The sequence below is a fragment of the Vipera berus genome (assembly GCF_964194415.1).
Source record: "Vipera berus genome assembly, chromosome: 1".
Classification (NCBI taxonomy): Eukaryota; Metazoa; Chordata; class Lepidosauria; order Squamata; family Viperidae; genus Vipera; species Vipera berus.
Window position 1 is genome coordinate 23,652,359 of NC_138202.1, and position 14,650 is coordinate 23,667,008.

Genomic DNA, 14,650 nt, shown 5'->3' on the forward strand with positions numbered 1-14,650 from the left:
AGGACTAAAAGCAGATGACTTGTTGGATTTGCCATCACAAGAGACTGATGTCACACTTTCCTGCAACAACTTCTTGAGATTTTCAGCATCATCGGGGTTTTTTGTTTTTGTTTTTTAAAATACTCTGGGCTCTTCTAGGAGCCATTCCAGCTGGGTTCACATACTGTGTCAGGTTAAGTTAGATGGTTTCTGATTCAATGTGTTGCATGAAACCAGACAATAGGTTGAATTAATGCTGTTTCAGTGTATTATGTAAATACAGGGGCATTTCTTGCACCACACAGCAAGCTCAGTCTAGCTCTATCTACAGGTAATTAATTGGTGCTAGACAGTCCTAGAGTGAGATGGCTGCTCTGATCATATTATAGTCATCTTTGTTGTGATGGAACCATTGCCATTTCCTTCATGCATGCATGCATGCGTGTGTTGGTATACACACATATATACGCAATCAGCGTGGGCTGATGATATTTGGACTCAGTCTCTTTTCTGTCTTGGCTTCATTCCTATAGAAGTTTTGGGAGCTAGTGGTGAAGGGAGTTGGTGAAAGGAAAAATAAATGCTTAAAGCAAGTTAAGCTCTTATCTCTTTCTCTCTGCCTGCCTATCTTCAAAAATACATGGAAGAAGTTGGATAATAATGGAGTTATGGAACTATTGATTCCTCAATAATGGAATTAAACAATGGGCCTTGGCTGGATTATAGACAACCCTATAACTTAACCTGGTGATTTGGGAGAGGAGATGAAACTCACTCCCTGGCTCAGAAATAACTGTGTTTTTCAATTCACACACCAGCTTTTAAATGATATATTTAAATATATCATGCAAATGGAACCAACCAGTGGCTGCCAAAGAAGACATCCTAATCACGAAGACAGTTTCCATGATCTTTGCAGACACTAGTTGGTCAACAAAACACCTCCATATTTTTTTACTTGGGAAAGTAACTTCCAAATAAAAATCATTTTTGAGTAAAATAATATAAATAAAGATTTTAAAGCTTGTTTGGAGCATGAGGCAAGATAGGGAAGACTGATAAACTGATACTGAATCACATATACAGGTAGTCCTCAACTTGTGACCACAATTGAGCCCAAAATTTCTGTTCCTAAGTGAGACATTTGTTAAGTGAATTTTGTCCCGTTTTACGATCTTTTAACAGTTGTTAAGTGAATCACTGCAGTTGTTATATTAGTGACATGGTTGTTAAATGAATCTGGCTTCCCCATCGATTTTGCTAGTCAGAAGGTGGCAAAAGGTGATCACATGACCCCGGGTCAGTGCAACCGTCATAAAATTGAGTCAGTTGCCAAGAGTCTGAATTTTGATCCAGTGAGCACGGGGATGCTGCAACAGTCATAAGTGTGAAAAATAATCACAAGTCACTTTTTTCCGTGCAGTTCTAACTTTGAATGGTCACGAAACAAACTGCTATAGGTCAAGGACTACCTGTACATGTTTATCATTTCTATCTTACAGTGTTTTAAAAGCTGCTATTCGAAACAGAGAGTGGTGTGTGTTTTTTCACTTTATAATATTTACTTTAAAAATAACCTTTCCCAAAGAACCTTGCAGAATCAGATGTTGTCCAAAGAGTCTCTGAGAATGTTTGCAGAAAGAAAGTTCAGAATATTGGTCTCCCGAGTCCAAGTGCACATTCATATTCTCAGGCTGAAAGTTCATAGGATAAAATTCTGATTTGAGCAGAATTTGGTTCTTCCAAGCCAGTGGTAGTCCTATTATTCTAATCTGGCTCGCATAGAAATTCTCCTAAAACCTGAGACATTCCTGGAAATTGAAAACCCTGACTGAAGCTTTTATGTCTCTACCTAGCAATGATCACTCTCTTAAAGGAAAAATCACAAATCTCAGAATGGATGAGTCCCATGGCACATGGACAAAGGGAAGGTCAGGGGAAGCAGCTCATGGAGGAATGTGCCTCCACTGAACTGAATAAAGAAGCAGTGTGCTCATGGGGGAGGCAGCCACAAGGAAAGAGGGAATGATTTGGCTACAGAGTTGATGTGACTTGATGGATTAGATGCCTGCTCACTCAAAATGATGGAGGGAGGAGGCAGCATCCCTAAAGAGCCAAGACAAATTATCTGTGTCACCGAAATTCAAATTAATTCTGACTGAAGGCCTGATTCCACCTGAAAGAATGCAAAGTATTAATGCAACAAGCTTATTTCATTGGGGTTATTGGGTTGGGGTGGCAGAGAGGCAATGAGGAAATTATACTGTGCTGGATCTTTCAAAGAGTCTCCCTTTGTTCCTCCTTCCCAGCATTCCTCTCTCCTTGAAACTTTCATTTTAACAGAGCAATTTCCCCCGACTCTGGCACTCTCCAATGTTGCCAACTGCCAGCCCTGTTATTCCCAACCAGCATCAGCTAATGGCAGTGATAGTCCAATACTTTGGAAGATATCAAGTTGGAGAAGACTGCAAGTAATTATCCAGGCTTTAGGTCCACAACTAGAATTCCATGAAGAAGTAGAGAATGGGAAGGAGAAGGTAGAAGGTGTCATGGGGAAGGGAATGTACCAACAATCTCAAAATTATGGGCATCATCAGGCAATTGAACCCCCCCTTTTAATATGTGTTAGATACATCTCATATGTCTAAAAAGGGGTGAGACATCAATCATCAACTTGTACTAACCATTTGGATATCATTGGCCCCTCCATGGATACACCTGGGAATCCCAAAGGTGCTTTTCCAAAAGCAACTGGACTTCCTTGTGTTTTTTTCCCTTGAAACACTTCACTTCTCATCCAAGAAGCCTCTTCAGTTCTGATTCTGAAGCTTCTTAGATGAGAAGTGAAAAGTTTTCAAGGGAAAAAAACAAGACAGTCCAGTTGCCTTTTGGAAAAGTACCTTGGGGCAACCATGACCTGGATGACTGAGAATCTCCATAGACAAGTAGTTTTCAAGTTACAACCATTCATTCAGTGGCCATTTGAAATTATAATGCACTGAGAAAAGTGACTTACGACTGATCCTCACACCTAGAACTGTGGCAGCAGCCCCATCGTCATGTAATACCGACATGAATTTACAATGGTTGCAGTGTCCTGGGATCATGAAATCACCATTTGTAAACTTCTGACAACCAAAGTCAATTGGAGAAGGTGGATTTGCTTAATGACTGCATGATTCATTTAATTACTATAGTGATTCACTTAATAACTGTGGCAAAAAAAGATAATAAAATTGGGTGTGACCCTCTTGCCTTGCTTAGCAACAGAAATTCTGGTCACAATTGTAGTCCTAAATCAAGGACTAACTGTAGACCAGCCAGAGTTTAAGGGACTTCCACATGACACCATTCCCCCCTCCCCAATTTCCCACAAAGTGGATTGAAGCTGAACTGTTGCAACTGTCACTTAGGCTGAGCTTGAAATGTTGAGATTAATGCAGAGAACACTAAGAACCAATTGGTGTTCACTACTAACTGATCAACAGTACAATACAGTGTGAAAAAGTACTCCAAAGAGTCAGTTCCCAATATCCCGTCCCCATTTTCAGTTACATCAGGGGTCTTCAAACTTGGCCCTTTTATGACTTGTGGACTTCAACTCCCAGAATTCCTCAGCCAGGCACGCTGTCTGAGGAATTCTGGGAATTGAAGTCCACAAGTCATAAAAGGGCCAAGTTTGAAGACCCCTGAGTTACATTAACCCCTTTCCCACAACACACTTAAATGAGTTCATTTCCTAGAATTTTGTACTTCCTAGGTCAGTGATGGCGAACCTTTTAGAGACCGAGTGCCCAAACTGCAACCCAAAACCCACTTATGTATTGTCGGGTGCCAGGTGGGCGTGGCCCATTGGATGGGTGTGGCCCATTGGGTGGGTGTGGCTGCAGTGGTAACGGCAGACTGGGTGGGACTAAAAAGTTCAATCAATCAATTCCAACTTTGCGAGAACTTTTTTTCCCTGCGAGAAGTTGAAATTGATTGATTGATTGATTTTTTTTTTTTGCCCATGGCAGCAGAGACCTAAAGTGAAAAGGTTTTATAAAACCCAGCTGAAGGCCTAGGACAGGGGCGATGGTGCGTGTGCCCAAGAGAGGGCTCTGCGTGCCACCTGTGGCATGCGTGCCATAGGTTCTCCACCACGGTCCTAGGTGATGGTATTTGACCCTGTTAGGAGGAATTACTACTAACAGAATTACTACTAAGAAGTTTTGTTTGAGTTTGTAGGTGATTTGATTAAGCATGTTGTAGAAACAAGGCTGTTATGAGCATTTGGAGAGTGGTTTGCAATACATGAATAAATAAACCCAATCAATTATTATAAGAAGAAACTTTCCAGCACCAAAGATAACATTCCTCTGCGACCTCTTGCAAATTATCATGGTAAAATGACAGCACATTGGCATTTTCTTGTGGCTAGACATGTTTTCCAATACCTTAATCCTGGTAATTTGCTGTTATGACAGCCAGAGTGGGTGGAAGGTGGGAGAGAAGCTATGTTTACAATATTTTTCCAATAAGCACTAAGAAGGGATGCTAAAGGAATAGGGCACACGGAGGGAGAATGCAGGACCCATTCATCCTCTATGTGTAGCAAATGGAAATTATCACTTTTAGTGTGATTTCTGATACAGTGCAGGTTAGCTAGAAAAAAAACAGCTGCCAAATACAGGTATGATTATCAGATTGTAGAGACATGGAAGTACTTTTGGAGGATGAGAATAAAGTATACTGACTTCAGTGTGTTAAATATGACTATTTTATAGATGGTAGTCAACTATTCCAACAGAGCAGTCTTTCTCAGCCAGGGCATGCTGGCTGGGGAATTCTGGGAATTGAAGTCCACATATCTTAAAACTGCAGAGGTTGAGTAACGCTGCAGTAGAGTATTATTCCAAGGAGCGAAACCTAACTTCAGATTCTGACAAATATGTTCCTTGAAATGCCTAGCCACTTTAAGCTGTGTGAATTTCAACACTGAGCCCTGGTGGCACAGTGGTTAGAATGCAGTATTGCAGACTAATTCTGCCAACTGCCAGGAGTTCAATTCTGACCAGCTCAAGGTTGACTCAGCCTTCCGAGGTTGGTAAAATGAGGACCCAAATTGTTGGGGACAATATGCTGACTCCCTAAACCGCTTAGAGAGGGCTGTAAAGCACTGTGAAGTGGTATATAAGTCTAAGTGTTATTGCTATTGCTAACTCCCAGAATATGTCAGTCTGCAATGCTGGTTGGGTATTCTGGGAGCTGAAGTTCACACATCCTAAAGTTATTGAGGTTGGGAAACACTGTTCTTAGGGGAAAACACATCCAGGTACAAACACACACACAATCAATAAAATGATGATTTGTTAATAGTAACATCACCATCATCCTTATCCTCATTATTACTAATATTATGGAATGCACAATTTAATACAAAAGAGCTTGATCTTTATTACTGGCTGACAGCCAGTCAAAACTGCTCATGTTTGCATCCCATATTATACCATATTGTAATTTGCCTTATCCTGTAATCCAAATTTAGACCGGGGTCAAGATGATTACAACAGAATGCCTTGATCACAATCTGTAATTACAGCCTGGCTGTTATTAGCTTATTTTATGCACAGTCTAATGTATCACCCAAAATAGAGATTTAACCAAGAATCAGCTTTAGTCTCCGTATTCTGGATTTAGAACAAAGTCACTACTGCAAGAGACTTTCCACTTCTCCATCTGTTTAGACTCTCCACCATGGTTGCATGGGAAATAAAGCTATTCTTATTTGTGCAATTTACCCATCAAGGAGACAGAGAGGTGGGTGAGATCAGCCCTTTTTCACTCTAAATGCAATGAGTCATCCCTCAAATACACCCCCCACTCCATTCTTTGGTGTTTTGCTGAAGAATTGGTCATCAAAAATGTGATTGGGTTATTTCTGAAAAGGAGGAGGACTGGCAATCTGTTATCAATTGTGGTTTGCTATGCTGTTTGATTGTGTGCTGTTTGATTGTGTGTATTCAGAAGGTCGGCAGTTTGGCGGGTCGAATCCTGAGTGCCGCATAACAGAGTGAGCGCCTTTTACTCGTCCCAGCTTCTGCCAACCTAGCAGTTCAAACGCACGTAAAAAAAATGCAAGTAGTAAAATAGGGACCACTACGGTGGGAAGGTAACAGCGCTCCATGCACCTTTGGCGTCTAGTCATGCTGGCCACATGACCACGGAGATGTCCTCGGAGAAGCGCTGGCTCTTCGGCTTTGAAACAGAGATGAGCACCGGCCCCTAGAGTCGGAAATGACTAGCACGCATGTGCAGGGGAACCTTTACCTTTACCTTTACCTTATTCTAAGCTCAGAGAATTCAATGCCACATAGTGGCTCTGCTCATATTCTACTTCTGTTCATGACTATTAGAGTCAACACAATACCTGGATTTGTTGAACCATGTTGCGTAGCTGTACCAAAAAGTCTTTGGCTTCTTTGGCTCTGTCTGAAAGTCCATTCAGGGCCTGGGACAGCTGGCTCTGCAGAAAACAAGGAAGGAAGAAGAAATAGGAATCAAAAGAGCATTTATTTCCATATATGTTTCCTAGATATACTGATTTATATCCTAGCAGATGATCAGAATTCCTTCTTTCCCATCCTGGTCCCAATCATGTTAGGGAACCAAGCCATCAGTTAAAGCCCAGAGCAGGAAATTAATCAGAATTCATTTCCACCAAAATGTTAAATCATCATCATCATCATCATCATCATCATCATCATCATCCCTCAGTGAGGCACTACCTTGACATGGTTGTGGGGCTTGTGTGCTCTGAGGAAGATGAGAGCTATGCCAGAGGTTCAACCATACTGGACAGGTCTCATCAGAGGAGTCACACGAAGAGTGTCTCTCCAAAAAAATATATGGTGAGACATAAATTTCAGCTCGGATGTCACCCAGGTTAGCAAGGTCCACACTAGACGTTGGAATTCCTGGATATCTGGTGAAAAATGGGTTACAGAACTCAGGACTGTTGGCTGGGCAACCAGGGCCAGCAGCTGCAGAACTACTGGAAGAAAAGGTGTTTACCTGTCGCAAATACACAGTGATTGAAAACAAAGAAATAATGATCTCTTGGAATAAGAAGAGGATATCTAAAATGAATGCACCAGTTCTGGGAAGAACAACATCCAGAATCAGAAATAACAGAACAGAGACTAGCAAATCAATGCCGATTTATAATACGAAATAAAGTATTCACAGAAACAGAATTGGATGAACTGCAAAGGTTTATCCAGGGCAAAGAAATCAAAGCCTTGCCAGAAATAATTCAGAATGTAGAGGCAAACCAGGGGGAGTTGGCAGTGAAGGAATCCAGCAGAGATATACAACTGTTCTCATTTGCAAACCAGGCACCTCTTCCTCAGGAAGAACAAAACCCTCTAACTAAAGAAATAAAAGAATTGAAACAAAGAATAACTGAGCATATAGAACAGCACAAAAACAACAGAATAAGGCTTCCTGCATTGAAGCTTGTTCCAAAGAAGCAGCTAGCACAAGCATTAAAATATGCAAATACTGCAATATTAAGTATAAGCACAAATTCATTGCAAGAAACAAACCAACTAATGTACAGCACAGCTGCAGTTATAACTGAATACCTGGGATGCAAAATCAACAAAGAAGAAAATCAAACAGTGCACCACAAAAAAGGAAGATTAGACTAGAAAATAAGATCAGCAAGTTAAGATCACATGAAAGCAAGCTAGAATAGATGAAGGAAAAGAAGCTGAAGAATAAGAAGACCAAAGAATCAAGAAATACCACTTAGAAACAAGGAAGATCAAGGAAGTACTGGAAATAATAAAGCAGCAAATAACAGCTATAGCCAGGAAAATCAGTAGATACGAAGCTTGAATTGCAAATTATAGGCAGAACCTCCAATTTCAATCCAATCAGAAACGTTTCTACCAATCCATCAATGGAGAAACTGCAATGAATCAGTCAGTACCTGACAAGGAAGAAACAGTGCAGTTCTGGAAGCAGATATGGGATAACCCAAAGAAATACAACAAGGATGTGGCTTGGTTAAAAGTGGTTGATGCAAATAAAATGAAGTTGAAATGAAAGAACAAGTAATAACAACAAAAATGGTAGAAAAAAGAGCAAGGAAGATCAAAAATTGATCAGCACCAGGTGAAGATGAACTGCATGGGTTTTGGTTGAAACATCTAACTGTTATATACCCACTCATTGCCAAGCAGTTCAACAATATACTACAAGGAGGAGAAACTGAAAAGTGGCTAACAACTGGGAAAACCTACATAATAATCAACTTTCAAATTGCTAACTGGTGTGGTAGCTGATGCAGTACAACAGCATCTAGTTGAAAACAATCTCTTTTCATCTGAGCAGAAAGGAAACTGCCCCAATAGCAGAGGAACAAAAGATCAACTCCTATTAGACAAAATGATCTTGCAAAACTGCAAGAAAAGGAAGACCAACCTGAATGTGGCATGGATTGACTACAAAAAGGTATTTGACTCTCTGCCACATGACTGGATAATCAAGTGCCTAAAAATAACAGGAGTCAGTAGAAACATCAGAAAATTTGTGCAAAGATCGATGGCACAATGGAAGAAATAGTTGCAGGTCAATGGTGAGAGACTGGGAGAGGTTAATATCAAGAGAGGAATATTTCAAGGAGATTCATTATCACCGCTACTATTTGTTATTGCACTGTTTCCTCTGTCAACAATACTGTATAACTCAGGACATGGCTATCAAACATCAAAAACATCTGCCACCTCCTTTACATGGATGATCTGAAGCTGTATGGAAAAACATCATCTGAAATAGAATTGCTGCTCAACACTGTCTGTGTATATAGCCAATGGAGTTTGGCTTGGACAAATGTGCCACACTTACTCTCAAACAAGGAAAAATAGTGAAAACTGAAGGAATAAAGATGCCCCACAAAAATAACATTAAGAGTCTGGATGAGGAAGATTACTACAAATACTTGGGTATCCTTCAAGCTGAAAACAACAAGCACACTGAAGTCAAGAAAAAGATTAGAGGTGAATACATCAAGAGAGTGAAGAAGATCTTTAATTCCAAAGTCATTGGAGGAAATACTGTGAAGGCAATCAACATCTGGGCAATTCCAGTGGTGCATTGGAAGATCTGCAAGAAATATAATTTGCCTATAAGCAAGAACTGGTGGGATCATAAAATAGAGAAAGTAATAGAAAATGATAAAGTTAAACTGCTCTGGGACTTCAGAATTCAAACAGACAAGCACCTGCAACATAACAATTGTCGATAAGAAAGACAAAAAAGTCTGGATAGTAGACGTGGCAGTGCCTGGAGACAGCAGAATGGATGAGAAAGAACTGGAGAAGAAAACAAAATACAAAGACCTACAAATAGAAATAGAAAGACTGTGGCAAAGACAAGCAAGGGTAGTACCAATAGTAATAGGCGCCTTGGGTGCAATCCCAAAACAACTGGAGCACCACTTCAAAACCATTGGCATTGACAAATTCGCCATTAGTCAGTTGCAGAAGGCGGCCTTACTAGGAACTGCTTCCATCCTGCGACGATATTTATAATACCATCAAACTTCCACATCTGCCTGTCCCAGGTCCTTGGTAAGGACTCGATAGGTAGACAAAAATGCCAAATCCAGTCTGAACATCTGGCTGAGTGTGCAATGATAAATAACAATAACAATAAAAATTGGAAGGGACCTTGGAGGTCATCTAGTCCAATCCTCTGCTCAGGCAGAAACCCTATACTATTTCAGACAAACAGCTGTCCAGTGTTCGAGTATTCACAGCTTCTGGAGGCAGGTTGTTCCACTGATTAATTGTTCTAACTGTCAGGAAATTTCTCCTTAGTTCTAGGTTGCTTCTCTCTTTGGTTAGTTTCCATCCGTTGCTTCTTGTCCTGCCTTCAGGTGCTTTGGAGAATAGCTTGACTCCCTCTTCTTTGTGGCAGCCCCTGAGATATTGGAACACTGCTATCATGTCACCCCTCACCCTTCTCTTCGTTAAACTACACGTACCCAATTCCAGCAACCATTCTTCATATGTTTTAGCCTCCACTCCCCTGATCATCGCTGTTGCTCTTCTCTGTACTGTTGGAAATGATTTAGTTTCTTATATTCAATTGTACTCCTTCCCTAAAAATGGTTGCCATCCATTTGCAAATGTTATTCTCATTCTATTAGCCACTTTTTACAGACCAGCAAGATGGAAAGCCAAAAATAAACTGAGTGATCCCATGACTACAAGGAGGAAAAGAAAGTGCAGGAAGCATAAAGTAATTCTGCATGCATTCAGTCCAAAGTACCAACACCGGAGGGAATTAATTAATTGAGTTTTCAGTGTAACTCAGTCCATAGAAGTAAATGAAAACAGGGCGAAAATCTAATAAATAAACAAGACAAAACAAAACAAAGCAGAATTTGGGGATGTCTTCCTTAAATATGATATTATAGTTCAGTAAATCAGCCCAAAGGCAATATTGTACTGATTGATGATATTGGGATCTATAGCCTGCTTCATTTGGAGGTACTAGATAGGGAAAGATGTAAATGCTGATCTACAAAATAATAAATACATTAAATTTTAACTTTTCTTGGTTATTTTATGTCAACTGAATTATTCCACCCTAACTCCAGCCACAGAAGAGATAAATCTTCAGGTAGGAAACAAACAAACTCCCCCAGACATTATTCTCTTTGATTGCTACAATTAGTACTCATAGTATGCCATCGCTGTATTTTTTTAAATAATTCCTATGGATTTTGTTGTTATGGCCTTTTTGTAAAAAAAAACATGCTTTGAACAATCTTGCTGTCTTAACAACTACATTATAAGTATGTCTGCAAACATTGTCTCCTCCTGACCTATGTTGCTCATACTCTGTATTTAAAAATATACAGTTAGTATATCCCACAAATTGAACTGAAGAAGGTCATCAGTGCTTTGTTTCAGGGTTGTTTATAAAGTTAAATGGATGGTGGAAGATGGAAAGTGGTGGTAGTGGTAACTTCCTGGCTGTTCCTCATAAACGCACAAATGGTTGTATTTGTTCTATTTCATGTCTTGGGCCTCTAAATTATATTGTTGTCTAAGGCCTGGATCTTGCAGTGTTATGCTCAGGTGTACCAAATGCCAGCTATCATCTCCCTCAGCATGTGATGGGCTTCTTGCTCTACTTGTTGCCTGCTTGACGCCTTCAAGTCAGTCTTGACTCCTTGACTTGGTTGACCGCCTGGACTAGTCCCTGCAGTCTCTTTGCAAGGTTTTTTTTGGAAGTAGTTTGCTACCATCTCCTTCCTAAGGTTCTGAGAGAGTGACTGTCCCAAGGTCATCCAGCTGGCTTTGTGTCCAAGGTGAGGCTGCAATTGGGTTTCACCAATTCACAAAACTGGCTTTCTATTATATTAAGGTTGTTTTAATTATGAAATAAATTGTAATTGTTTAGAACATTATTTGAATGGAAGATTTGGAAAGGGCCTTGGAGATCTTCCAGTCCAACTTCTTTGCCTAGTGCAAGAACATAAACCTATGAGAAGAGCAGGCAGAGCTGGAGGGCGGAGTTAAACATATCAGCTGCCTGCAATTAGTGCAGGTTCGCATCCCACCAGACTCAAGGTTGACTCAGCCTTCCATCCTTCCGAGGTAGGTAAAATGAGGACCCAGATTGTTGGGGGCAATTAAGCTGACTTTGTAATAATGCCGCTTGGGGTGTGTGTGAAAGCCCTAATAAGCAGGCATATACATAGAATGAAGGCTACTGCTAAGCTTGTAAGCCGCCCTGAGTCTTTGGAGAAGGGCGGGATATAAATGGAATTAAAATAAAATAAAATAAAAATATCATCAGTTTGAAGTCCTTGGATTGCTGCAAAAGATCCTAGTCCAGCTCCCCTTGAATTCCATTAACCTTATCTAGCACCAATTTAGTGTTGACTAGATTCTTGTGTACAGACTTGAACAATAAATATTTCTGAACTGCAACTTAAGCTGTGGTCCTGATCTTTAGTGCCTGACAATCCCCAATAAATGGCCATTCAGCCTCTGTTGAATACCTCCAGTGAAATTAAACCCACCTCCCCTTGAGATAGCTGTTTCATTAGTGAACAGCTCTTACAACTGGAATTTTTTCCTGATGTCCAAGCAAAAATACTTTCTTGCTATTTAAACCCATGGTCTCTTGTTCTGTTTTCTGGAACAACAAATAAATATTTTTGCTCCACCTTTTGCCATGCAGCTTTCTGTTATGTCAGCACAGCTATCATGTCTCCCTACAGACTTGTCTTCTCCAGGCTAAACATACCCAGCTCATCCAACTGTCCCTCAAATGTTTCTCATAATTTTTCCATAATGATCAATTTGCAAAGCAAAGGCTTAACCTCAGATGTAATACGTATTTCCAGTAATGCCTCTACGTTTCAATGAAAACTAGAGGTGTGTTTAGAAAACTAAAATGATAGGTGACTTCGGCATAGTGTTTTCTCTGGAAGACTACTTATGGAAAAAAATATACATAAATAGATTTCTGGAAGGCTAAAAGTGTTAGTGCAGTGCATTTTGCACAAAAAAAGAAGACCCAGTCTGGTCTAGTGACTACCAGTAGAGCACCAGGCTGGATACCCGGAACTGTGAGTTCTAGTCCTGCTTTAGGCCTGAAAAATGGGTGGGAGACTCTTCTCCCTCAACCTGACTCTCCTCACAGGGTTGCTATTGTGTGTGGGGGGGGAATAGGAGGAGGAAAGGGGTATTAAGTATGTTCACCACTTTGAGTTATTTATGAAAACAATAAAGGCAGAATAAAAAAATATTTTCAAACAATTACCAGTTTGCCTACTGGTGCTTGTTTTATGTGGACTCTTCCCACAATGTTAACCATTAAAAGGCTACATGCAGCGGAAATGCCATGTTTCACAGCTAACATGGCACATCTAACTTGACATTTAGCCCACATTCAGGCAGGCACACCCAACACAGCTAGATTAACTACTTCACTGCAGGCAACCATGAACGCACTCAGGAGCTGCCTTCTGCAACACTTAGAAATCATACCCTGTGTTTATGTCTCTCCCTCAGGGTTTAAATTCTAGGCCTTTTCCTCCCACTTTTCAAATCAATAATATGAGAGGTTGTGGCATGGGAAAATTGAGAGGATAATGGAAGGAACTGTAGGCTTACACAACCAAGAAAGAAGAAGGGATGTGTGTTGGTAGCTTTATCTCATAAATGTCAACTCAATCTCGCTGGTGAAAAAAAAACTTGGGAGAGACCCTGTCTTAACAAATTGTCAAATTTGTTAATTTTGTACATTAAACAAATGAAATAACAGTTGCAAATTCCTCTTGCAGTTTCCAAAATTTTGTATTCATCTATAATATTAGATTCAATATTAAGGCATAATATTATTTTTAGCCCTGTACAAAATGGGGTGTAGGGATATTGTAGTCCGTGGTTTTCTCTTGAATGGTTCCAGGGGCAATTTTGAGAAAAGAGCAGCTGCTTCAGAACTGGAATTTTCTTTCTTTTTTTTAATCTATACACTTTTAGCAGTCAAGCTCTTTCAGTCAAGATGGGGCCTTGATTGCTAGAGGGAAAATGACAAGAAAGCAGTAAATGGAGCTGAGGCTGGCAAATTACCTTCAAAATAGTTATCTATTCCTTGCAATCAATTGCTTCCACATTATGTAAATTGGACATTAAGAAAAAGATTCAATGTAACCTTTCCCAACTTGGGGCCCTATTCATATGTTGGAGTTAGCTCCAAGAATCCTCAGCTAGCATGGCCTGAGGAGATATAGTGCAATCTATCTAGATAACCTGAGTCCAAAATGTGCATCAAAAAACCAGGGAAGGTTTTTAATGATGAGAAAGATTAATCAGCAGGACTCATGCCCCAAAGAAAGTGATCTAGTACAAAAATAATGTTTGCTTAGATTTAAGTTTTGATTTTGCATTAGATACAATTCATTATCCATAGAAGGTGGTAGGAAATTTGGCTTAAAGGAGCTGAAAAAAGATTTCACATATTGACGCAAGGCAATATCAGACAGCTCACTTGTGATAGTTAAGTAGGATTCTATGGGAAAAAGCAGGGGATGCTGAGAATGAGCCAAAGGAAAAAGCCCATCGTCTTCAGGTTTCTCTTGCTTGTGGGCTCTCAGAAGGAAAAGGTATACTGTAGTTCTATAGTCTTTGCCAGGGGTAGGCAACCTTGGCTCTTTTATGACTCGTGGACTTCAACTCCCAGAATTCCTGAGCCAGCTGGCTCAGGAATTCTGGGAGTTGAAGTCCAAGAGTCATAAAAGAGCCAAGGTTGCCTACCCCTCGTCTATGCTAATGTAGCATGTTGGATCAGATAGTGATCTTGGTTGTGTTATTTAGGACTAAGTTCACATGGCAATCATTGGGAGGGCTGCTAAATTCTGGGATGATTGAAAGGCACAAACAATGAGTAACCATCTTAGAACTGACATGTCTTGGATGAGTAATCTGTAATCATCAATAGAAGAGAGCATTTGTAGCTCAGCTCAGAGCCTGATGATGTTTCCTAGTTGGGTAATGAAACAACTGCACGAAAACAACCAAGCTTTGAGTGCATCAAGGACCTCCACATTGAGTAACCACATTTTAGAAACAGTGATTGTAAGAGAAAAAGGTGATGTTGG

The 14,650-nt window shown here is 40.2% G+C and overlaps 1 protein-coding gene across 1 annotated transcript in view; it reads right to left on the reverse strand.

Moving 5' to 3' along the window:
- TRIM9 (tripartite motif containing 9) overlaps window positions 1–14,650 on the reverse strand; it is a gene marked incomplete at both ends in the record, with an annotated part of 64,635 nt that overhangs the window by 34,923 nt on the left and 15,062 nt on the right. Inside the window, one exon of the mRNA XM_081314960.1 lies at window positions 6,389–6,484. Within this exon, the coding sequence (XP_081171086.1) occupies window positions 6,389–6,484 (96 nt within the window). The remainder of the gene's footprint in view (window positions 1–6,388; window positions 6,485–14,650) is intronic.